Genomic DNA, 27027 nt, shown 5'->3' on the forward strand with positions numbered 1-27027 from the left:
GAGACATTCTACCTTGTGAGTTGAAGTGAAAAATGTTGCATCTGCATGCTTTGGGACACAAGGAGACAGGCAGTGGGAAATCCAGCGTGGTATAGTGGTCAGAGTGTCAGATTCCAAGATTCAGGTTCAGAGCTTCAGGGAAGGCAAGGACAAGAAGCCCAGAGATAGAGTTGTTGAAGGGAAAAGACATAGGAGGCAATAGACCAGAGAAACAGGTTTGTGATTTATGAAATAAAGGTCTGTAGAATAGGAGGAATTAGTAGATAGGTTTGACACAAAACAAAGCTAATGGGGGTGAAGAGTGCTGTGTGAAAAAAAACCTCACAGGACCTAAGAAGAGTGCATACTATTGCTGACAGAAAGGGGGATAGAAAAAGCCCTTATAAACTGAGGTAAAACTGAAGGAATTCTGTACTTAGGGCAGGAAAGAATAGACAGGAGCCAGTGTGGTGTAGTGGTTAAGAGCAGGTGGATTCTAATCTGGAGAACCAGGTTTGATTTCCTACTCTTCCACCGGAGTGGCAGAGGCTTAACTGGTGAACCAGATGTGTTTCCGCACTCCTACATTCCTGCTGGATGACCTTGGGCTAGTCACAGTTCTTTGGAACTCTCTCAGCCCCACCTACCTCACAAGGTGTCCGTTGTGGGAAGAGGAAGGGAAAGGAGCTTGTAAGCCACCTTGAATCTCCTTACAGGAGAGAAAGGTGTGATATAAATCTAAACTCTTCAAACCCTTCTTCTAAAAAAGTTTTGAATATTTCATCCCTGTCACAGGAATGCCCTGACCTGTACAACCTAGGATAGCCCAATCTTGTCGGATTTTGGAATCCAAACAGAGTCACTCCTGGTTACTATTGGGATGGTAGACCATCATGTAATCCCAGGGCCACTATGCTGAGGTAGTGCTAAGATTGCCAGGTCCTCCATGGCCACTGGTGGGAGGTTGGGTAGTGTTACCAGCTAGGAAACTCCTGCAGATTTGAGGATGGAGCCTGTGGAGAGCAGAGACTTCAATGGAGTACAATGCCATAGCATCCACTCTTCAAACCATCCATTTTCTCCAAGGGAACTGATCTCTGCAGTCTGGAGATGAGCTGTAATTTTAGGGGATCCCTTGCTTCCACATAGAGGCTGTCATCCCTAATGGCATGCCATTTCTGAAGTCTCTTCCCTTGAAAATTCTACTGGTCACCATAAGTTAACTGCTTTTTGATGGCAACACCCCCCACCCCCCAGGAATGCTCCACCTCTGCTGCACTTTCCAGTGAGGCTACATAAGATCCGACTCACTGTCAACAGAAGTTTCATTAATCCATTTTTCAAATCTCTCATAGTAAACACGCGGAATGAGGTGAATGTATGCTCTAATCACTTTTGCCACATTTTAGAACATGTATTCACCGAAAGTTAAGTCGGAAGAAATGTCAGACTGAGTTTCGCGCTGACACTCCACAGGAAGAGTCAGTACACACCCAAATGTGTGTCAGGAACATGACGTTCTTTTTATATCTCAAGCGTGCCCAACTTTGACATGTTTGTTTGTTTGGTTTCCCCCTGTCACAGGCTCTGTATATGTTCTATGCCTTGGCTATTGTATGCGATGACTTCTTTGTTCCATCTTTAGAGAAAATTTGTGAGGTACGTACAAGACAATTTTCTCTCACTTTCATAAATTTGTTCATTATGTGAAGTTGTAGCCTGCAAACAAAAGGGAAAGTACCATGAGTTCTTCTAATCAAATGCTTGGATCCTGAAGGAAATCTCTCCTGACAGAAGGGATGGAAGAATGCTCTTGCTGAAGCCCAACATAATGTCCTAAATGTTGTTTCTGGGGGACAGGGAACCTCCAGGAATGTAAGCGCATGAAGCTACCTTATATAATATGTACACATGAAGCTGCTGTTGTCTGTCAGTGTTATCTACTCAGCCAGGTTATCTACTCAGTGTCAGTGTTATCTATTCAGTGTTATCTACTCAGCTCTCCAGGATCTCAGGTGGAGGCCTTTCTCATTACTTGTAACTGTAACTGGAGATGTCTGGGGTTGATCTTGGGGGAAATCAAATGTCTAAAGCTGGAGGGTGGAGATGATGAAAATCACCCACCCTTCTGTTAGCACACACTGTCTGGGAGATCCAGTCCCAAACCAGTCTTCTGATAGCAGATCTTTTGTAACTTTTCTCAGGGTGTGTTCCTGCTTGTGTTCTGCCCTAGTCCTGATGATCATGCCAACTGAAGGGGGCATTTTAAAACTTGGCCTACCTGCCCCTCTCAGATCTTCAACTGGTCCAGTGCGTTGACTTAAGCAATCTTGATTTTTTTCTTTCAGAAACTACATTTGAGTGAAGATGTTGCGGGAGCCACATTTATGGCTGCCGGGAGCTCAACCCCAGAACTGTTTGCTTCAGTCATAGGTAAGGATCTACCGGCAAAAGTGGCAAATGTGAAATGGGTGCCTACAGATTAAACTGCAAGAACAGCTGCTCTACAGTTGGGTCTGCATGTACCACTGATCCTCAAAATTAAACATCCAGTGAATAATTGATATTGAACTCTATTTGTCATCAGTGTCCTTCCACTAAGGACATATCTGCACAGTACTTACTTGAGGGATCAGAGGTATTCCTGTAGCCCTACTTCACCATAATCCAACTCAATTTGGTCTCATGCCCATGATTATGGGTAATGAGAGTGACTATGGTAACAATACAGGCTGTGTCATCGCCAAATAAATGTGGTCATAACCATACAAATCTATTCAACCATCAGTCACCTTTGGGTGCCCTGCTTTGTCATTTGAAGCTAAATATGTGGTGACCTGAGAAAATACCTTCTCATTTGTGGCACCAAAACTGTGGAATTCCCTCCTACTAGGGGGCAAGGACTTCTTGTTTCATTTGGTGTTCCCTCCTCTTTTCTGTTTATTTTAATTGATGTTCTACGGCTAAGTGTTCTTGATTTTTAATATTCAACACCTTGAGGGTCCAAATTGAGTAGAAAGACAGGATACAAATGTTTTAGCAAACAAATAACCTGGAAGAAAAGATTCCTGCTCTAATGGTATTACCTGACTTATAAGGTTAAAATGCAACTGATTACTTGCCATCCTTTTGTAAGCAGACTTGCTGCAAAATTTTTACTTTTTAAAAAATTTCTATCTTGCAAGCCAGGGCAGCAAATGATAATAACATACAATATAATGACATAAACCACAAAATATCAGTCTGATAATCAACCCCCTAATACAATTAAAACATGAATAATATAGATATCTTTCCATGGATTAACAGTACACACGTCTTAGTACTTACCAGAGGTTTGGAATAAAGAAGATGTCCTCACGAGGACTCTCTCCTAAAAAAATAAAACCCAAAAGTCCCCACCCACTGACCCCCTCCCGAGTCATACTTTTTTCTAAGAGGGAGAGAAAAAAATAGGAAAAAAAGAAAGGGAAGGAAGGAAGAGAAAGGAATGGGGAAAGGGGATGCCAGACTAGATGACAGACCACAGCTGCCTCAACCATGGACCTGGCAAAACATCTCTGTTTTCAGAGCTCTGTGGAACTGTACCACATCCTGCACCTGGTAGGAAGTTCCACCAGGCCAGGGCCAAAAAACCCCTAGTCCTAGGTAAGGGCAGCTGGATGTCCTTCATGCCAGGCATTTCCAGGAGGTTATTGCCAGCGTGATATTGGGAGATGCGGTCCCATAAATATGAGGGCCCTAGACTGCTAAGGACTTTAAATGTCAACACCAACACCTTGAACCTGATCTGAAACTCAGATGGCAGCCAGTGCAGCTGGGGAAGCACTGGAGATTATAAAATCATACATTCATAGAGTTGGAAGAGACCACAAGGGCCATCCAGTCCAACCTCCTGCCATGCAGAAATACACAATCAAAGCACTCCTGACAGGTGGCCATCCAGTCTCTGTTTAAAAACCTCCAAAGATGGAGACTCCACCACACTCCGAGGCAGTGTATTCCACTGTTGAACAGTCCTAACTGTCAGGAACCTCTTCCTAATGTTTAGGTAGAATCTCTTTGCCTGCACCTTGAATCCATGACCCCTTGGTCTCTGGAGCAGCAGAAAACAAACTTACTCCAGCTACAATATGACATCCCTTCAAATATTTAAGCACATCTATCATGTTATCCCTAAACTTTTTCTTCTCCAGATTAAACATACCTAGCTCCCTAAACAATTCCTTGTAGGGCATGGAATCCAAACCTTTTACCATTTTGGTTGCCCTCCTCTGGACCCATTCCAGCTTATCAAAATTCTTCATGAATTATGGTGTCCAGAACTGGACACACTATTACAGGTGAGGTCTGACCAATGCAGTTTAGAGTGGTTCTGTTATATCCCTCGATCTAGACACTATACTATACTCCTATTGATGCAGCTCTTACCATTTGGTTACAACAAAAGGAAGGTCCATGATATACCAGAACAACTAGCCGTGCTAGATACTCAGTCACCTTTTTGCTTCCTTGTGCTTTTGCTCTCCTTACTGGTTCCACTGGCCAGTCTGTGGGCAATGGTTACTCTTGTTTCTCCTGCTCGCATTCTAGTTCCTTTTCTTTCCCCAATTTCCTCTCTTGTTCCTTCTGTCCCTATTGCACAGTTACCTACTCTGGATTTCCACAGTACTTTGAGGTGCTCTGAGGTGCTCTGGATTTCCACAGTACTCTGAGGTGCTTATATGGAGCTATGCTTTTTTAGGACAGAGTATTTTGACAATTTATTTTTTAAAAAATATTTTACTCTCACAGACATGCACACCCGTTTCTCTTGCTTTCCCTTCAGGTGTGTTCATCACTCATGGTGATGTAGGAGTTGGAACCATTGTTGGTTCGGCAGTTTTCAATATCCTCTGCATAATTGGAGTCTGCGGGATCTTTGCCGGACAGGTTAGTAGGGTGTCTTGTGTTCTTGCCTTCTAGTTACAGCAACAGGGGACAACGAGGGAAGGTAATCAAGAATAAATTTTATCTGGATACAAAGGTCATCTTTGTATTGTGGACATAATATGCTAGATTTCTGGTGCAGTCTTGTTGTTGCATGATTGACTCAGCGAGAAACAGCTTTGCAGAGTATGTTCAAAAATGCACATATTGATTAATATAAACTTTGGCCTGAGAAAACACACTCCTTAGTTCCCAAAATGTTGAGCCCCAGCAGAGTTTTAGTGAGGAAGAGATCTGGCCAAAATTAAGTGGAAAAGCTGGTAGGATGCCACTCAGTTTTCTTCAACCTTATTAATCAGAGTGATTTATTTATCTCCTCAGTTACTCTCAGGAGGAGAGGAGCTGTGCCGCTACCTCCAGACATTCTTATTTATTAGAACATTATAGGAGTAGGAACAACTAGATTTCTTTCTAGGATGCCTCAGTCCATCACAGGCAGTGTGGTTATTTGCACTGTAAGAAACTCTGGGACATTCCCTTGTGTTTACATGCTCTTATTTCCCTCGGCGGGAAAACAGTGTTCTTCAATCCTGTATAAACTTTAGGGGAATAAAGCAGACTCGTGTGAAGAACAGTACCTGAAGCTGTTACACTCAGCTGCAATATAACCCCTTTTCATCTGACAGGCTGAATATCTCCTCTTTGCTGGTAAACTATTAAATAATGGATGCAGTCCTCTTCAAGCTGAGGGCTGCAGTCTGGTTTTTGTCAATGGGAATGTTCTAAACTCTCCCACTTCAGTCAGTACTTAATGGTTACTTCATTGTGCCCAGTGAGAATTTAATTCTTGTTTCCAGTTGACCACAATCCAGAAATCGATGGTTATTTTTGTTAATAAGAGAGCAGCAGTGGCATAGTGGTTAAGAGCAGGTGCATTCTAATCTGGAGGAACCGGGTTTGATTCCCAGCTCTGCCGCCTGAGCTGTGGAGGCTTATCTGGGGAATTCAGATTAGCCTGTGCACTCCCACACACGCCAGCTGGGTGACCTTGGCCTAGTCCAGGGGTAGGGAACCTGCGGCTCTCCAGATGTTCAGAAACTACAATTCCCATCAGCCTCCTGTCCCAGCATGGCCCAATGTGGCCATGCTGGTGTATGGCTGATGGGAATTGTAGTTCCTGAACATCTGGAGAGCCGCAGGTTCCCTACCCCTGGCCTAGTCACAGCTTCTCGGAGCTCTCTCAGCTCCACCCACCTCACAGGGTGTTTGTTGTGAGGGGGGAAGGGCAAGGAGATTGTAAGCCCCTTTGAGTCTCCTACAGGAGAGAAAGGGGGATATAAATCCAAACTCCTCTCTCTCTCCTCACCTCCTCCTCCTCCTCCTCCTCCTCCTCCTCCTCTTCTTCTTCTTCTTCTTCTTCTTCTTCTTCTTCTTCTTCTTCTTCTTCTTCTTCTTCTTCTTCTTCTTCTTCTTCTTCTTCTTGTTTCCAAACGACGTGGCAAGTGAGTTACACGTTTTTATTTTAATGTGCTCTGTAATTCTCACCTTTTACATAGATCCAAAGGAATTCTTATGTATTTTCTCATCCTCCTTCTCATGTTAAAAAAGCAAGGAAATGATTAAAACTATGTTATGAAAATTTTGCCATTCTGATTGTACCCTTATCTTGTTGAATTTGGTCCAAAGAGAACATTTTTCAGGGGGGAAACTGAATGTACACATCTCAGTGAGACATATTTGCAGATGATGGGAAAGCCCAGTGATAAACAGCTCTGTGTGAAACCAGCCTTTTGCTTCTGCTATATTATTCATTCAGAAGATTTGCTAAATACTTGCTAAACCTGAGCCCTTTTCTTTTCAGGTGGTTCGTCTGACCTGGTGGTCAGTATGCAGGGATTCAGTCTACTATACAATATCTGTGATTATACTTATTGTGGTAAGTTTCTAATTTTACCATGTGCTTTTTCTCATTTAATTGGGAAGGACTAGTTCGTTTGTTTGTATTTAGGAGTTCTAAAAAAAACACTAGAGCTCTTTCGACAAGATGGGAAAAGTGAATTCCATATTGCTGTATTTCCAAAGAACTATCTACCTCTGCAGTTAACTACATCCCTAAATAACAGGCCCTTTAAAGACATCTGAAAAATGATGCTTGCTTGGAGGAGCTAGAAACCATGAGTCTCCACATGCTTTTCGGCTTGTGGGCAAATTCATACCAGAGAGACTGCTTTCCCAATTTGTTCCCAGTCACCCTTATTCATGATTTTATTTTGCTTACTAATGAATATTAAGAACATAAGAACAAGCCAGCTGGATCAGACCAGATTCTGCTACTCGCAGTGGCCCACTAGATGCCATTGGGAGCTCACATGCAGGATGTGAAAGCAATGGCCTTCTGCTGCTGCTGCTCCCGAGCACCTGGTCTGATAAGGCATTTGCAATCTAAGATCAAGGAGGATCAAGATTGGTAGCCATACATCGACTTCTCCTCCATAAATCTGTCCAAGCCCTTTTTAAAGCTAACCAGGTTAGTGGCCATCTAACACACAGGAGACCTTCCAAATTCCACAGCATTTTTAAAATATCATGTTTTATTTCCCACTAAGTTTATTTATTTATTTTATTTGTTTGATTTGGAAACCGAAGGGCTCTGGGTGGTGTACAGTAAATGTAAATACAATAATGCAATAATACAAATACAGCAATACATAATACATTATTGATTGACAAAATCCTCGTCAAAAATATGGGTTTATTTGGAATAATTGCTTTGCTTTGCTTCCGCACATAAACATGGCCATGGCTGCAACTCTAAGAACACTTTCTGGAAGTTAGCACCGTTGAATAAAATGTGGCATACATCTAGGTAGGCATGCTTACGATGGCCCTCCATGCCACCTGCATTAATTATTTGATATCAGTAATTAGAGGTAATGATGAAGCATCTTATTTTTATTCATGGGAGAAAAAATCACGAGAGGGACAGTTCTGTATTTAATTCAACGTGTGAAAAAAAGTTCTCATTAAAAATGACCATAGACATCTTGTAATACTATCCTCAAAACAATTACGCCGTTCTAACAGTGCCGTCCCCTGCGCTCCGTATTCCACCTTGGGGGCTTGTCCATATTCTGCCGACCGCTTGATGAGTCCATTGTTTATGTCATCATCTCTTAAGACGGAGGTTGGAGCTGGTTGTTAATTGCGTTTAACTGGTATTTAAAAATGTTGTTTTATTGATCATAATTTAATGTGATTATTTTACTGGTTGTACACCGCCCAGAGCCCTTTGGGGTTGGGGCGGTATATTAAATCTGATAAATAAATAAATAAATAATCCCATCGTCTTAGATAGACTTAGACTGATATCACTTTGTTAAGGATTCCACTGTTAGTGTTCTACCCAAGATTCAGTGTGGTACTGTTCCAGCTTTACAGAAGTACGCTGTGCTGATCACATACTTCAGACTGGAGACTGGTGTTATGGCTCCGTAGCACAGGATCTGCTAGCCTTGATGCCTGACATCTCCCATTAAAGGATCTGGTTGTAGGGGATGTGAAATATCTCTGCCTAAATAGCACCAACTAGCCCGATCTCGTTAAAATTCAAAGGCTAAGTAGAGTTGGTCGTGGTGAGTACTTGGATGGGAGACCACCAAGGAAGTCTGGGGTTGCTGTGCAGAGGTGGGCAATAGCAAACCATCTCTGCTCATCTGCTGCCTTGAAAATCTCAGAATGGGGTTGCCATAAGTCGGCTACGATTTGATGAAACACTTGACCTTTACGTGGGAGCAGAAGGTAGCACTGCTGCATACTATCTCACAGTGTAATCCTAAGCACAGCTAAACCCTTCTAAGTTAATGGAAGTTATGTGCTAATGCTTGTTAATGAATCAGTAACGTTTTAATGGACAAAAGCTCATACATATTTCTCTGGAAACCTGCTAGGGGGTGGTAAATAGTTCATAAAGATGATTTTGAGCATAAAAATGGCCACTGGAAAGAGAATTAAACATCCCCTCCCCTCCCCCCCCAAAAAAAAACACCGCTGTTCCTCTGTTCATAATTAGTGCCTCCCAAGGCTGCTTTATATTTATATTTCATACAAATGTTAGAGCTTCATTACATGCCATTGTGAGTAATGTGTTGTTGTTGACTCAGTGCCTCAGAACCTCTTCAGCCAAAGATACCTTATAACCCAGCTCATCAAGCAGTTAGTACTTCAACCCCTCATAATTCCAGTATCATGTGTACATTCTGCCATAAACGTCAGTGTGGCAATGCATGCAGCTAGGACAACCTTGCCAAACAGTTCTGCTAGCCAAGGGTGGGAGTCCTTAAATGGGACTAATAAGTCAATTCCAAGCATTGGTATGTGCCATTCTGTCAAACACAATGGGGGTTGGACTAGCAGGACTTCCGTAAAGCAGGCATCTCAGCTGGTACACAGAGAAAGGTTCTAGAGCAGGGGTAGGGAACCTGTGGCTCGAGAGCCGCATGCGGCTCTTCTGCCCTTGCACTGTGGCTCCACAAGCCGAGCCACCGGCCCCATCCTTGCCTGCCCTGTAGGCAGCAGGGTGTGCCGCGCCAACTGCCCATGATTTACAAGGCTGGGCTTAGCGGTACGCGGGCTTCCCCTCTCCTTCCCGCCCCGTTAAGGAGCGAGAGGCCCGGGTGCTTTCCCTGCAGCCGGCGAGGCCAAGCCGCTGGCTTCATCCTTGCCCACCCTGCAGGCAGCAGGGCGGGCGCATCCATGCGCTTCTCAGAATGAGCGGAGTAAAAGGTAAAAAAACCCCTATATATATATAGTGTTATCTTTATTTTAAATGTCAAAAATTATTTGCGGCTCCAAGTGTTTTATTTTCCCGTGGAAAACAGGTCCAAATGGCTCTTTGAGTGTTGAAGGTTCCCTACCCCTGTTCTAGAGCCCCAAGTTCAGGGTTTGAATCCCTATGGTGCCCCATTTTGTGTAATGTAGTGGAAATTCTTCAGTTGACGCTGAGAAATATGCTTTTTCTTTCTCTCTTTCTTCTCCCTTTTAGTTTATATACGATGAGAAAATTGTATGGTAAGCTCCGCTTGTTTATTAAACTCAGTGATTAGAGTTCAGCTTTGATTTTAGGCTGCAAGAGTATGCATGGTTTCTTGTTGACTTTGTTGAACATGGGGGAAGGGCTTATGTCTGAGTAGGACTGGGCTGTAAGGACTTAGTTCCAAACGTCACAAGGGAGAGCTCTGAATTTGGCATGGGTTGTCTTTGTAACACTGATTGTAGAAAAAGAAACGAGTAGGTAGGCTAGGGGAAGGCCAGATGGTTCTGGAGAGGGGGAAGGTCGTGAGAAAAATTAGCGTTGAGGAGTGCAGGGAAGAAATTGGTTATCAGAGAGAGATTTCACTACCATCCTAGGCGCTACCCTTTCAGGAAGCAATATTGGGTTGAAGACAAAATGGAGCTCACAACAGAAATAAGGGATTGAAAAAAAGTGCGCAAGCAGAAAAGAGAAGACCTTTAGTGAGGATAATGCCTTTTGCATTAAAAATCGAAGGTCTGCAAGACATTACAAATCAGAGATTCTTGAATCACAGTTTAAATTTGGGAGGGAAAAGGCCAGATAGGAAGCAATAATTTAAATAAAAGAGTTTCCCTTTGTACTTCCTAAACACTTCCACCTTGTAACCGTACCACTAAAATACATTAATTTATAGCTTCGTACATTTAAGATGTGTTTACCCTGCTTATTTAAAAGAGAATGTTGCTAATTATGATGGATGAAAATAGGAGCTGGCAATTTTCAAAAGAAGATAAGGAACGTTCTGATTTATTTGTACACAATAAATGTTCCTAAGTTGAAAACTGAGCCAAATGCAGAATTCAAGTAGTTAAAAGACATAACAGTGTAAATATGTTGTCTCATGCATCATCTTCTGGAACCAAGGGCTGGACTTCAGGCCTTGTGGGAACTTGCAAATGTCTAATCCCGGTACCAAGCCCAGATCAACAGATGCTTGACTTTCAAAAAGATATTTTTCTCATTGTATTTTATTAAAATAGAAAAGCATCCTCTATTTCTATAGTTTTAGGAGATTTAATTTTAACCGGGCTGTTTTTTAAAAAAGAAACTTACGATATTTAATGTATCGCAAAATATTAATTTTTCTCCTCCTTGTCTTGACTGTAGAAAAGGTAGTAAATACTTCTCACAGGAAGACTAATTTTTTGGCAGAAAATACAAGCTTTGACTATGTAAAGGCATCTCTAACTATGCTCAGTACATGACTGATTTCTTTCATTTTCTTCCTTTGAGGTGGGAAAGCCTTGTACTCATCATTATGTATGTGTTCTATATACTTATCATGAAGTAAGTGGTTTTTTTTTTCTTATCCTTCTTCTTTTTAATTATGTTTGACTGTCATTCCTTCAGTATTGTTCTAGCAGCCTGTGACTGAGAAAATTTTGCTCTCCTGTTTTATCAGTGTTGCTCATTTTCCCCCTCTGAATATTTATAATAATCAGTCAAGAGACATTTGTGCATGTCAGTGTCTGTGGAATCTGTAGTGCAGCTTAGGGAAGCTGGGCCAATGGAAAATATTGTTTTTGGTTTCAACATTGTCATTTTATAGGTGAATTGGTTAAAAAAAAAATTGATAGACTAGAAAGCCTGATTAATTGGACAGGGTTTTTTTTCCTTAACACAAATTCCTTATAACAACAGCAGATGACAAACAGCTATTATAGAAGAGGCATTCCCTCCTATCTTAAAAAAAAACAAAACCTTCAACATATGTATTCTTTTTCATTTGGCATTTTTTTCCATATGTAAACATGTACAGATTTAATTGATGAATATCCTGAAACTGTTTGGTTAGTTGATTACAACTTTAGCCTAGGAAGGGTTTTCCAAATGCCATGGCATTCGACATAAATTATGCAGCTTTTGCTCACTATGAAGGGACTGAGTAGAGAATATTTCCTCAGAGGAAGACCAGAGAGCTAATGTGGATAAAGGATACTTCATTCTCTTACCTTTCTTCTTTCTTCTGTTCTTTCTAGTACAGTGTTAAAAGTAGCAGGACTTAGAAGAGGCAATGTTAAATATACCTCCTAAACCAATAAAGCCATCAATTAAAATGAGTATTGGAGGGATCTGCTTCCCCTATCCCAGCAGTGATATTCAAACTGTAAATGTCCCTGTCTCCCATGAATTTAGTCCGTGTTTAAAGCCAATTTTAATTAGTGGCAATTACTATATCCTGTGGCAGTGAATTCCACAACTCACTTACCAACCTGTTTGATCGAGTGGCAAGCTTAGTGGGTCATGGGATCGCCATCAATGTTTCTCTCAGTGCAGCCAACTTCATTGTGGTATGTTGTGAGGATAAGTGCAATGAGAGTTTACACACACATACACACACACACACACACACACAAACACACACAAACAAAGATAATTCAATGTAAATGTGTAACTTGATATTTTCAGTGGCTTGCATTTTTCCTGTTTTTGCTTTATGCTTCTAGGTACAATGTGAAGATGCAGAACTTCTTCACAATCAAAAGCATGAATGTTGGGAATGGCAACACTGTCACCAGTGAACTGGAAGATGGTAATGAATCTTATGACATTAGCTGTGATGACCCATCAATGCCATTGCTGTGGAAAGGTAAGGCTAAGCAGACAGGAGCTGGACCAAAGGTTGACCTGAAATACCATTACTCTAATAATGGCTCAGACATTGATGGCCAACATGCACAAGCTAAACTAGCATAAGTATGTTTTTCCCAATTGCCCCTCGTTCAACTACTTCCAGACAAATTGAATGCAACTGAGCCTTTTGGGGGGGACAGACTATTAAACTATTCTAGCGCATGTGTTAATGTGCTAATAATAATAATGTTTGTGCCTATAATATAAATAGTTGACTTTCATGCTCATCTGGGGAGGATCACACTTGCATTGATGTACTTCAGCATTCCCACTTGATCTTCTCTGTTCCTCCTTGAATCTTGAATGTTGTGCGTGTGGGATAGTCTGCAGTAGGCCTGGTATTTTTCCACTGATTGTCACACCCCTGTGCCCATTTGGGTCATCCATAGTACCACATTCTCTCAAATGCCACATATTCCTAAACTATTATATTCTAGCATCCATTGCATCTTAGGACATATTACGATATTGTCTTCCAAACAGTATCCCAGAGACCCCTGAAGTTCCTCAATAAGGTCAGGGAAAGAATTGTTTCCTTTTTACTAACTCTGCATGGAAGAATCTGTATGTCCGTCTCATTCTGTCTGATTCTTTAATCCTGCCAGATTTATCTTCATCTAAAATGGGTACATAATCTCACTTTTAAAAGAAGGGAGGAAAATTGATTCTTTTTATTTTATTCTGCTTTCAGTTGTCCTGATTTGTCAGTTCACAGATTTTCTCAGCTCTGCTATCTGCCTGCCTCTAAGTCGAGGCCAAAGAGACCTGGCTTCTCAGTTAACACCTTCCATGGGTCCGTGGGGCTTAGATCTCACCTTTAATCTTCTCTAGTGTACGACTGCAAAGTCTGATTATTTTCAGAGACAGAACACCTGCGCTCTCCCTATTGCATTCTACAGCGCCACAGCTAAAATGCTATTACTGTGGGTGCGGATAAAAGGGAGAATCACACTCTGCCAGGTTGCCTTTGAAGCTTGTAACTTTTATTGCTTTCAAGAGCTTCAAGTGGCAAAACACAAATGCTTCTATTATTGGGTTCTCATATATAAATACACGCACGCACGTGTGTGTGTGTGTGTGTGTGTGCGTACAGCTTTTCACATGGAGGAAAATCCAATTTCAAAAACAAGTCTTACAGGTCAGAGTGAAGATTTGTACTTTTGCAGCTAATGTTCGTATTTTCATGATAAAAGTACATCAGCTGGGGCCCCCTGGCTTTTATTGTGCTGACCCAACATGCCTTTTGGCTCTGATACCTGTGCGGCCATTCGAAAGGTCAGTATATAAAGTGAGCCCAGGCAGAATAGAAACTGGTTGCTTTAGTAGTTCCTCCAAATTCCAGAGGAGATTTGTTTGTCCATTGTAGCAAAAATAATGAAGAACCAAAAGTTCTAGTACATTTATTTTGCCATGGGCTGTGATATACTGGAGCCTGAATCATTGAATGTAACATATCCCAAGGAAGTCTGGGTGACCAAAAGAATAGAGAAATGGGGTTCCTGTTATGTAAATGAAGGGATTTTAGCTTCTCTCAAAACGGCGTACAACATTACCCTGTTCTCCATTTTATTCTCACAACAATCCTTTGAAACAAGGCCGCTCAGCAGGGTTCCATGGCAGAGTATAGATATGAACCTGGCTCTGCCATATTCTAGTGTGATACTCTAACCACTACATCATGCTGGCTGAACTACAATGAGGGGGAGGGGGGATCATCTTCTGAAATTCCTTCTTCCAAACAAATATGCAAGGTATAGGAGCTCTAAATCTCCACTGAAATCAGACATTTTCATCATTTATTTGGGGATCTGAATTTTTGCATACATTGCAGGACACCTCTCTTTGCCCTTCAGCCCTAAATTGTTTTAACTTTTACAATCGATCAGTTTTTGCCAAATTTCTAGCCTACTTTTTATCAAAAAGATTTCAAAGCAACACAGTCCACCGTATCCTGTATCACAGAGTACCAGACACCTGTAATGCTTGCTTTCCAAGTGTTTTTCTGTAACACTTATATTGAGGCAGTTCTTGTATTGCCTCCCCCCCGCCCTTGAATTAGCAGAGTGTTGAACACATGAAACTGTCTTATACTGAATCAGGTTTATCAACATTAGTATTGTCTAGTACAGGGATCCCTGGTCTTTTTGAGCCTTTGGACACCTTTGGAATTCTGACCCAGAACAGTGGGTGCAACCACAAAATGGCTGCTGCAGGAGGCAGAGCCAACCACAAAATGTTAGGCAGTGAGATTATGCATAACTCTAATAATAACTCCTCAGCATTTCAAACAGAAGCAGTGCTTGACAAGGTGCCTTTTAAAATGAACATATTGTTCTAAAATATTCTCACAATATATCCTCAGTCATGCAGTGCCATAGTGGTAGCAGTTGCCAAGGCAGTCTTTTTAAAAAATCTGCAGTCCATCTAAAGTCTGACTGGGCAAAAGCTCCACCTGGCTCCACCTGCTTTCTAAAATCAATTGACAGGTGCTAATGGGCCCCACGGTGAGGACTTTTTGTCTACTCTGACTGATGGTCACTTCCATCAAGTCTCCTGTTACCTGAACCTTTTCACTGGAGATGATGATAATGATGAAAAAGAAAAAAGAAGAGTTGGATTTGTATCCCCCTTTTTTCTCCTGTAGGAGACTTAAAGGGGTTTACAATCTCCTTTCCCTTCCCCACTCTCAACAAACACCCTGTGAGGTAGGTGGGGCTGAGAGAACGCCGAAAAACTGTAACTAGCCCGAGGTCACCCAGCTGGCATGTGTGGGAGTGCACAGGCTAATCTAAATTCCCCAGATAAGCCTCCACAGCTCAAGCGGCAGAGCGGGAATCAAACCCGGTTCCTCCAGATTAGAATGCACCTGCTCTTAACCACTACACCACTGCTGCTGCTGATACCAGCGATTCAATTTGGGACCCTCTGTATAAAATGCAAGTGCTTTACCACTGAGCCACAGCCCTGCCCCTATGGTGTTCCTGTTAGATTTCTGTTTCTTCCTGGTAAATAATCTCCCAAGAGAGGTCTGACTGACTTTTGTGGGGCATTCAGTATGTGCACTGATACATGTCATTTGGTTGTCAGTATACGTGCACAAATATTATTGGTGCGTTGGACCTTAGTTGTTTGCTTGCTTGTTTTTTAATGCCAAAGCAAAACCTTTGCATAGGAGGCAGATGGAAGTTTCTCAAACTCCTTCAGGCAGTCTGTAAAACTGGACCTGGGACAATAATATCAGCAAGGACCAGGATTATAATCTGGGACCTCCTGATCTGTGTTCCAATGTCCTGGGGCAGACTACTTGAGGCTGGAGAGGGAAACTTGAAACAGTTTGTGTTGTCCTTCCAGGTTCCACCATAGCTCAAATTACCCAAGCAAAGACATTGGTTCCTCTGACCTGGATTGGCTGAAAACGGTTCTTCAGTCACACCCTGGACTTTGTGTCTTGGGTACCAGACAGTTCATTGCACTTCCCAGCTTCGCTGTGTGTTCATCACATGAAGCTGTTTTATTTATCCTTTAACTGTATGCCAAGTGGCTGCTCTACCACTGTGCCACATTCCCTCTCCAAGTTCTCTGTCTACCTGCCTTCCCAGCCAGTTGCTAGCCCGGCCCATTTAATTCCGATCCTGTTTACTTGTACCTTCAGCACCCTCTGTTCCAGGTTATCTGCTCTGCAGAAGATAGCCCTCAAGGCGCAGAGAAAACGATTGAAGCAGCGCAATGAAAGAAGGCAACTTGCTGAAAACAGAGTGGTAATGAGCTACATTTTGCAGCAAAACTGCAGTTAGATTTTATTGCCTCTAACCCAAGACCTTTTATGCAGTTGTTAAAAGATGCTGTTTCCACCCTCGTACATCCTCCCAGGCTCTTCAGTTCCCACTCCTCACGCTCATTAGGACTCCCAGACTAAGTTCCATAGCAACTGACTTAAAGCGTCTCCGTTGCTTTCGCTGACATACTGCACTTTAGAGATTTTGCAGAAGCAATTCGCCGGAGAAAAGTTTATCTCCCTTCTGCTCCGGCTGAAGCCCCTGTTAAAGTCCTGTTAATCATCATCATATTATATGACATTTAGCATTTCAATCAAGCTTTTGCTGAAGTGATTCCATACAGATCATTTCAGCAGTGCCCTCAACAGACTGGTAACTTATTATTGCTCCTGCTACTGTTGCCTGAGAGTGTAGGGCATACCTAAAGCCGTTCAAGTGAGTTTGTGACTGAGATGGTACTCGAACTGGTGACATCCACCTCATAGTTTGTGACCTCATAACCCCAATTTACTGAAGGATCACCAGTGTCATACATTGTAGGCACTTCCAAGTTGAGAACAGGTATTGCTCAGTCTAGTACTTCATCATCTGAAAATGGGAAGGGGAAAATCTAGCTAGTGAACTCTGCCGCTTTTATTTCTTCAAGATGAAGGAAGTATTTAACATATCTTTTGGCATTTTAGGGGTTGGAGGACCATCAGAGTTCTGTTGCAGTCCAAGATCTGCTTCTCAAACTTATATTAGGCTGTGATACACCTCTGAAGATGCCAGCCACAGATGCAGCCGAAACGTTAGGAATAAGATCCACCAGGCCACGACCACACAGCCCGGAAAACCCACCACAACCATATATTAGGCTGCTTGTGAATGATGGCAGAAATTAATGAGTGTCAGTAACAAGCCAAAATGATAACACTGGTCTTCAAAATATCCCGGAACACATGGTATACAGCAAGTATGTGGGTCAGTACAATTCAGACAAAGGATTGGCCAATGCATGTGTCTAAACGCATCAGAATGAGATAACCGAACCTTGACATCATAGAGTGGACATGAAAATGGAGGTGCCATTTGTGAATGCTTTCTCCCTGCAAGCAGAAAATGAGGAAGGAAACTTCTAGACTTGCCCATTCCTAGGTAGGCTAGTTTTCTATTAGCAGAGAGGGTTTTTTAAAACAGGAAAACACTAAAAAAGCTACCTACAATCTGAGGTGGTAGGCTGCCGTCTCATTTGTCTACATGTGTAAACCAGGCAGATGTTTGTCCCAGCACAGCAGAACTTTGCATTTCCTTTGTTTTCTGGTATTGTTTCTTGCATGTCCAGTTTAGCACTGAATTGCACAACTAGTGGAGAAAGAAACCCGCCATCTGGGCTCAGCCTTGGAAGATGTTGCCGATGACAAAGCTACCGTCCACGATCCAACTTGAAGCAACATGTTGTTCTCAGCCTCTTCTGGTTCTATTTCTTCTATCTGTTTAAATAACAGGCATGTTTTTGTCATGTGTGATGGGGATCTCCTCTGAGTCTTTTTGCTTAAGCTAAACATTTCCCCAAATTTCAGACTATTGCAGACTGAAATTGTGCACTAATTTTTTTTCATCTTCCACCCCACTAAACATTTCTGTTCCTCTTAATGGATGTAATCTTCTTTAAATATATACATATATATCTTGTCTAATAACCGAGGCAATAAAGAATGGTATTGCCCCTCATTCCCCCATCTATCCCCTGCCACCAACCCCTCTTTTTCTCTGGGGTTAATATTTACTTTGTTGCAGTGTGTATTCTAACAACAAATGTCTCCTGTCTGCTAAGCCTTCCTACATTTGTTAAAAGAAAATACTTGCATGCATTTATTGTGTTTCCTTTATTAATTACCAGGACTGCATGTTTTGTCTCTCTTGGTTTAGTAACAAACTCAGAACAACAAAAGACTCCCATTTATATAAGTTGTTACAAAACCTCTTTTTACTAAGCTGTACAGTAGCCCAGAATTTAATAATAAAGATTGTGATAGCATTCTGTTACAATTGTTGGTGCTGTGTCAGGAACTAGGGCAATGAGAATGCTAAAGACTTGCTGGTGCTTTTGTGAAATAGCACTAATTGTTAAGGATCTTCCTTGGAATCAGGTTTTGGCTCACTATTAGTATTTATAAGCATAAGCATATAAACCAGTTATCCTGTGACTTCCAAAAAACTAACATTGCGGCACAAAGGAGCCTCAGGTCATGCGGCACAAAGGGCTACACTCACGCATAGGTGTCAAACTCACGGCCCTCCAGATGCTACGGACTGCAGTTCCCATCATGCTGGCAGGGGATGATGGGAACTGCAGTCCATAACATCTGGAGGGCCGCGAGTTTGACACCTGTGCGGCTACAGTGAGGAGGGGAATTGGCAGAAATTGTGCTCTCCCTTTTGTTCTGTATGCTAGCACAAGGGGGAAGAGTAATTTCACCTCATGGATGCCATGTGTTCTTTTTAATATGAGAGTCTTGTGACCCATGAGGTGAGCAACAAATTTGGGGGGCGGGGATTACGGGGGGTCTTGAGAGAAGACCGGGAAGATCTGCCTCAGCAAATTCCTTGTGCTACGGATTCATAGGATTCAGCTCCACTATTAAGTATTATTAGTTTACCTAAAATATATTAGAGGTATACAGTAAGAAAATGATAATGCTAACATAAATGTGATGCAAACCAAGGAGAAGGATGTACTAGATCAAAGAATTAGGACGAATCTGTTTCAGCCCGACTGCAACTTGATGCAAGTGTCCAATCTAAAATGTTGTCAGAAGTCATACAAATCTAAAACCAGTAGATTTCCATCAAAGGCCAGTTTAGTTTGCGTGCAATTTGGTTGCAGATAGAAATCCAATAAAGTTGTTGACAATGTAAGTACCCCTAAGCAAATGGGAGGAGCCATTCCAGGGTAAATCTGGGCAAAGAGAGTCGTAGAGAAAGACGCACTTTATAGCTAACCATTGGCATTGTGATCAATAGTAAAGGGAACGCAACAATATGGCCGAAACTCCGTGGTGATGGTCGATGAGATAATTTGTTCCAGTCCTCCAAAATTCCGTTTTCCTGAAGCTGGCTTGCGAGTGATGATAACGAATAAATTTGGGCCGAGGACCAGGCTACGGATGGCGAGCCGACTGATTATTAATGAGGTGAGCCTGCAAGAGAGAGAGCTGAACAACTCATTCAGGGGGCTTTTGATGTTTACAGTGTTTCAGTTATTTTTATTGTGTACCATTTACACTGTTCCACAATTGTGTTTGGTGCTTTACAGCACCATCAAGAAGAAAAAATAAAAACCAAACTGTTGCCTGAAGGAACTTTCAGTCCAGTGTATGACGGCAAGAACAGACAAGGTGAAGGGTGGAAGAGGCAATGATAAAGGGAAGAGGTGCTCGGCCTTTTGTGAAGAGAGAGGATATTAAAGAAAGCAGCCAGTGTCTCTTCACATGCTATCATAAGCATATTAGTAGCTCAGATTCTTTATCAGCCACACAAAAGTCCCAGGTGCCTTTTTCAGGGGGCATGCTTTGGGAGTGGTGTGATAATCTTGCATGGTTAAGGAAGGGCTCTTAGCCCAGGTGTCGCTGATGTAGTTCATGTGGGCACCATGGTGGCCCACTCACACTGTTCTTTGTGCCGCTGCCGCACAAGTGTTTTTAAAAAGTGGGTGGGGCCAGATCAGGCTTTTGCTCAGCATGCATTCCGGTTGACTATTGGAGAGTTCATTGGCTGTGCAGATTTTTAAAAATGTTACTTTCTACTCAGTTCCCTACCACAGTTAGAGGGACCGTTGTTGGGGGAGGGGAGGTTGGTTTGTTTCAGTCTTTTTTTTCCAGCCAGGAGGATTGCCAACAGTACTGGAGAAAAATGTCTATTGTTTTAACAGAGGTTTAATAGGATGCTATTTCAATTCAACCTTTAATGGCATATAAAACTGCAATGTTGAATTGAATTGAATTGAAATAGGATGCTGTTTACCAGATGATATTCTGCCTTGAAACATTTCCAAAAAAACTGGAAAACTGCAGCACTCATTGACTTTCCGCTCTTCCAGCGCCAGCGACTGATCCACTCTGCCAATGGCAAAGTGATCCAGAATGGGAAACATGAGAATATCGAAAATGGGGCCATCCATGTTGATAACCAGGAAGAGGAACATGAACATTTCAATCAGTCTCCATTTTCACCACCAGGTAAACTTGGAAGGTTGTTTTAGAGAATAAATGAGAGAGTGGGATTAATTTGCCATGAAGAACCAGTCAAAGCCCTAAGGGTGTTACCATATCTTTAGACTAATTCTGCCACTGCCACTTCCTTACCTTTTGCACTAACCAGAGGGGGGAAAGCGGGGGAAAAGTGCCCGGTGCAACGGTGCATCCTCTGCCCCGCCTCAGGACGCCCCCGTCATGCCCCCAGAACACCCTCGCCACACCCCCACAGGGGCGCGCACCCGGTGCGTTGTGCCCACCCCCATCCCCTTGAAGCTATACCTCTGGCACTAACCTGTCTTTTCTGTCTTGTCTGCTTGACCCTGGGGGTGAGGGAATAAGAACATTGTCAGTTACCTAGAGGCTCCCAACAGCAGTGTTCAGTGTAATGCCTCTACCCAGGGCAGGTGTCCAAGGAAAACAGTTTGTATTGTAACCTGCCCTGAGACCTTTGTGTATAGGGTGAGATAACAATACATAGAAATAAATAAATAAAGTTTCCCATGTGGATAGAACCTACATAGAAATGTGATTAGGTAGACTATCGCTGATATCGCTACTTGTGGTGTCTGCATAACAAATATATGAGGGGGGTGGAAATGCTGTGAGGAGGTGCTGGTATATAGAAATACCCTGATGCAGCAAAAATAACATGGAGCCATAGGGGCTGCTTGTTCCACCATGGAAAATTAGTTGTTTCTAATTTAGCATGGATGAAAAGGCATTTTAAAGAGAAGAATAACGATGACTTCCCCTGAAACTGATGATGAAACAATGCCCCCTTCCGCACACGCAAAATAATGTGTTTTCAAACCATTTTCACAACTGTTTGCAAGTGGATTTTGCTATTCCGCACAGCTTCAAAGAGCACTGAAAGCAGTTTGAAAGTGCATTATTCTGCATGTGCAGAATGAGCCATTATTTGGGGGCATATCTGAGGGCAGAGGTGGAAGCCCTGGTGTTCTTTGAGGGGGGCCAGGCAGCTGAGAATACCCCCCAGGCATGAGAGAAAGGTCCACACTCAAACTGCTCCCCTGCCATTGAATCCCATTGGGTCCAGCATTCAACTGCTGACCTTCCCCTGATTCCTTGTGGAGTTTGGGGGCGGGGCACACAGTTCAAGGCTGGGATCAACCTTTCTGGGTCCAACATTCAGCTGCCACCCAACCCACAAATTCCATGTGGAGTTCAGAGCCGGGCACACAGTTCAAGGCAAGGATCAGCTGTAAATAGTTTAAAGATGAACCTAGCCAGGCAGAGGCCAGCCTTGAACCGCAGGCTCAGCCTGGCTGGATCTAACTTTATATTGCTTTATATTTATATTGCTGGCTCTGCCTCCAAAGTCCATGTAACAGATTAAAATCATCAAAACATGTGAAGGACCCATAATAAGCCTACATTACAATTGTTGTATTGCACATAGATAACACAAATGGGTCCCACAAGGCAATTTTTGAACCTTGAGAACCAAATGCATTTTGAACTGTGGGCCTTGCCTTCCTCAGTGGTCAAAGGTAACATGAAATAAATTCCTTTAGTGAATTACATTGTTAGAGTCTGGTTTCCATTCTCCTCTAGACATCGTTCCCCCCTCCGTGCCCCCATTTATGGGTTTCCTTAGAAAGTTTTGTTTTAAAACAGTGGTTCCCACTCTGGGATATGCATCACCCCAGGGGGGTGCACACCAATGCATTGGGGGGTTCACAAAAAACAATTACATCATGGGTTTGCTAATATGGGGGTAGAATTTTAGGGAAATGGGTTTTCAGGGGCTGCACAAGTGAAAAAAAGGTTGGGACCCATTGTTTTAGAAATAGAAACTGAGAGAGAGAAATTATTTGTTCCCGCTGTTTTGTACAGGAGGCAAAAAACTTTGAATATAGGGCATTGGGTATACGCCTAGCATAATTTTGATTTGTTTATCCAGGATTTTTGGAAGAATATCCCTTAGGATATTTGACACTCGAGTGGAAGGGACAACAGCTGTCATACATCGAACTACAATAAGCCAGTGGCTCAGTTATAAGACTTCAAGAGCTTAAAATCCCCAGTCATATTCAGCATCTATTTCTCCTTTGTTGTCTGATGCTGATATTGTATAATTCAGATGTAGATTCATTACTTAGCTGACATATTATTAGAAAGAGCTGTCTTGTTTTTCTTCTTGTAATATCTCAGTAAAGAAAAGGCTCTGTTTTTCTTAGTGCCAGGAACCTGCTCACCTGAGAAAGTCTGGCCATCCTTTTTTCATGCAGGATCTTGTAATTTATAATTAAAATTGCCTCTGGGATTTCAGTGACCTATGGCTGCTCTTGTAACAATTAGTCAGCTGGGGTTTGTGACAAAATAACTTCCTCACACAGTTATATAGATATATTTCAGAAGGGTATTAAGATCTGTTAGCTGAAATTATAAAGCAACATATGACTGGCTGAATGGGCAGCTCTGTATCCTGTTAAGGTGACACCCCCCCCCCCCCCATTAGAATATCTGGAGCAGAACGACAGTTGGGAAATGACAGCTGGGAAGTTTTCTGGGCTAAAGCTGAATAATAAAACTGAAGAATGGAGAGAAAGGTACAATAAAGTATAGGCCAGAGGTGTTCACCTCTCGTGCTTCAGATGTTCATGGACTACATTTCCCATCAGCCCCTGCTGGCATGGCTGGCCAGGCCAGCAGGTGCTGATGGGGATTGTAGTCCATGAACATCTGAAGCGCAAGAGGTGGACACCTCTGGTATAAGCGGTTTGAAACAGAAGGACTTTACTATTGAAAGACAGCACATAACAGAAATGTACTCAAGCACACTTCACTTGCTCGTTAACACATTCTAACAGCTGTGTGAGTCAGGACATGATGGTTTGCAGCCTGAATGGCACAAGCAGAGTCACACTTAAAGGCAACTTTGTGGCCTGTTGCCTCCCACTGCAGTCCTCTATGCCCCCCAAATTGTACTCCTGTGAGCCAGTGGACTTTTAGGAGCAGCTGAGATCAAACTGTGTGCATGTGCGTGTGTAAGAGAGAGAGAGAGAGCAAAAATCACTCTCATCTTCTTCACCAATAGAATGGTACCAATGGTGTCGTGGTTAAAAGCAGGTGTACTCTAATCTGGAGAACCCCGATTCCTCCAAATCAGAGTGCACCTGCTCTTAGCCACTATACCACTGCTCACTATACCACTGCTGCTCCAGTTAAGATATAAATTGAAGAAAAAAGCCAAAGGGAAACCTGTCAGCTGTGTTTCTGCACCCATTTAAGTTTCCTAAGCCAAACAGTAGGCTGTGTTTAGATGTTGCAGACAAACCTTCAGCTCAGTTGAACTTTGACTTAGAATTCCATTTTGTAAACTAGAACTAAACTGTGTAATTAGTGCAGGGGTCCCCAAACTTTTTAAACAGCGGGCCAGTTCACTGTCCCTCAGACTGTTGGAGGGCCGGACTAAAAAAAACTATGAACAAATTCCTATGCACAAATTATTGTAAAATGTTTGATTTCACCTTTCAGCCTTTCTGTCATGGTCTATTTTTAGAACAGAGACCAAAGTATGTCAAGTACAGGGTGGGCTCCAAATATTGTTGGGGAGGCTGTGGAATACCTTCCCCTGTAAAAAAAAAAAAAAAAAAGCATGAACTTCTCCTCTAATGAAACATTCCATCCTAACCCAGGATCAGGTATGCTTCCTGGGTTTCTTTCCTCCCTAGCAGCCACACAATGCGAGCGCATTCGGCCAAGCCTGGCTTGGATGCCAATGGGAGTGAGGCGGAACATGAAAGCCTCGAGAGCTTAACACATGGAGTAGCTGAGGAAAGAGAAGGGCTGAGGAGCATGGCGTTGCTACATGTAAGGTTTCCAACTCTGGGTCCTAAAGAAAATGCATGTGGAGAGATTTGGGGGTGCCATCCCCATGTAACTGGGCAATCAGCAACAGCCATTGGGGCCGGTTCCTCCTCTCCCTCGAGCCCCCACTGCACATGAATGGAGCCATCACCGCCATGCCTGGCGGGCCGGATAAATGCCTTCAGGGGGCCACATTTGGCCCCCGGGCCGTAGTTTGGGGACCCCTGAATTAGTGAAAGCATCCAACTGGAGTGTCATACCAAAGTGTAGTTTGTGAAAGACCCTATGGTTTGCAGTACTGATTCTGCAAGGAAGGCGAGGAGGAAGAACGATTACTACCTTTAAAACTTTGTCTTATTCTCATCCCAAACAAACTGAGGCTTGCATGTGATACCTGAATGTTGCTTGATTGCTACGCCAAAAGTCAACCATCTGGTTACTCACATCTGAGTCACAATTCAGTTACCCCAGATGGGCAATCTCTGATATACATGAATATATCCTTGTTGGAAAGACCCTTCGTTTTTGAACAGGTACTTTTGAAAATGGAATTTTGCCTTGGGATTCTTGGCCAGTTATTCCCTGGTGTCTTCTATCGCTTGAAAATGTGGCACTGGGAAATAAAACTTAACTTAGAATCTGGCTTTTAATACCAGAAAAAGCCAGTTTCAAGCAAATTTTCCTGTTGGCTGGATATCTTAATTATTAAACACCAATGAGCAGGGGAAGGAATATCTGTATGTCAAGAAAGGGATATTTTAACAGTCACCAAATGGGAGGCAATTGAATGCAAATTAGTACTTTTTCTGGCTGAGACTTTCACAATTGTTTGCAAGTGGATTTTGCTTTTCTGCACAGCTGCAACATGCATTGAATGTGGATTGAAAATGCATTATTCTGCATGTGCGGAAGAGGCGTGAGAAGCAGAGCCATGCCAATGTAGCACAAATCAGTATCATCAAAAGACAAAACACCCTGGAAAGTGGCTGTTTGATCAACATTGCTCTCTTCATGGTTACTCACATGTTAAAATGGGTGGATCCCACTCAACACATGCAAATCAAGCTAGCTAATTGCACCCTTGACACTTGTTAAAACAGGCAAATGGTTCTTTCTCCCACCCTGGACATTCCATAGGTATATATATACTCCACTTGCTTTACTACCATCAGATCCTCTGAAGATGCCAGCCACAGATGCAGGCGAAATGTCATCAGGAGAAAAAGCTACTAGAACATGGCCGTGCAGCCCGGAAACCGCACAACACACCAACTTTTATTTACTTTTCCCTTAAATTTTACCTGATTGTGTCTTGGTATGAATATGACTTTGTACAGTAAGCTCCAAAGGCAAATCACTCCTTTCTCTTTCACTTCATCCAGATGGGAAAATGAACAAAGTCAGATGGATTCTGACGTGGCCGTTGATATTCCTCCTTTTTTTCACTGTACCAAACTGCAGCAAGCCACGGTGGGAAAAATGTTTCATGCTGACCTTCCTTTTATCTACTCTGTGGATTGCTTTGTTTTCTTACTTCATGGTGTGGCTGGTGAGTGCATTCATGTTTTTATTGGTTTGAAACATTTATTGTTCAAGGCAGTTTCCAGTAAAACAAATACAATTACAATACATAATAAAACAGCACAGACAGTGTAAATTGAGCAGCACAATCAGCTTTAAAAGAGCATAAAACATCATCGTCAGCATTGATCTATATTAAAATGCAAGGATACTTGTCTTACTAAATGAAAAGTTCATTGTGTAATTCAGTTGCTGGGGGAGGCAACATTGAATTAATTCTTCAGTAAAGTGAAAAGTGATTTTTTTCCCCAGTTTCTTGCGTCTAGTCTTCTGGGAGGCATCAGGTTGGCTGAGGGGAAAATATGATGGTGCACCTGTCCTTAAGAGCCCATTGAGTGGGAAATATATAAGAGATACATGCACTTCTAATTTACATGTAAACACTGCCAAAGGATTATGAAGGGATTCCCTTATAGAGCTGGGGATTAAGAGTGTGTTCTGTCTACCGATCTATTTAAAATTTAATTCAACTCTTTCTTGTGGGAGCTGAAGGAAGCATGTTTGGGTCTCCTTCCTGTTTTATCCTCTTAACAACTCCTGGGGAGCATTAGGCTGAGAGGAAGTGACTGGTCCAAAATCACACTGTGACTTCAGAGGAGTGTGAAAGCTTGAACCTGGATTTCCTAGATCCTAGACCAGGGGTAGGGAACCTGCGGCTCTCCAGATGTTCAGGAACTACAATTCCCATCAGCCTCTGTCAGCATGGCCAATTGGCCATGCTGGTAGGGGCTGATGGGAATTGTAGTTCCTGAACATCTGGAGAGCCGCAGGTTCCCTACCCCTGTCCTAGACTCACAAACTAACCTCTCCAAACCTGACTCTAGCTGTACTGAATCTGTGATCTCTTGACTGGGCCACCATTTAGTTTCTGGCAGAAGCCTGGAGGAAGCTAGGCTCACGAGTAAGTGAATGAATGGAGGAGGGAGGGAGGGAGGGAGAAGAGCCTCCTGCAGCTTCCTTTTTCAAATGTTATTTCTGCCTTAAT

General features: G+C 42.6%; 1 protein-coding gene across 2 annotated transcripts in view; it reads left to right on the top strand.

The window, feature by feature from the left end:
* Positions 1–27027, top strand: part of SLC24A4 (solute carrier family 24 member 4) — a 139649-nt gene that overhangs the window by 95025 nt on the left and 17597 nt on the right. Inside the window, exons 4-13 of one of the 2 annotated variants that reach the window (XM_048485229.1) lie at positions 1564–1638; positions 2328–2412; positions 4808–4911; positions 6770–6844; positions 9950–9975; positions 11213–11266; positions 12427–12569; positions 19396–19565; positions 20471–20609; positions 25844–26010. In XM_048485229.1, the coding sequence (XP_048341186.1) occupies positions 1564–1638; positions 2328–2412; positions 4808–4911; positions 6770–6844; positions 9950–9975; positions 11213–11266; positions 12427–12569; positions 19396–19565; positions 20471–20609; positions 25844–26010 (1038 nt within the window). The remainder of the gene's footprint in view (positions 1–1563; positions 1639–2327; positions 2413–4807; positions 4912–6769; positions 6845–9949; positions 9976–11212; positions 11267–12426; positions 12570–19395; positions 19566–20470; positions 20610–25843; positions 26011–27027) is intronic. The other variant, XM_048485230.1, reaches the window with a different exon arrangement.

Source organism: Sphaerodactylus townsendi, linkage group LG02 (assembly GCF_021028975.2).
Source record: "Sphaerodactylus townsendi isolate TG3544 linkage group LG02, MPM_Stown_v2.3, whole genome shotgun sequence".
NCBI lineage: Eukaryota > Metazoa > Chordata > Lepidosauria > Squamata > Sphaerodactylidae > Sphaerodactylus > Sphaerodactylus townsendi.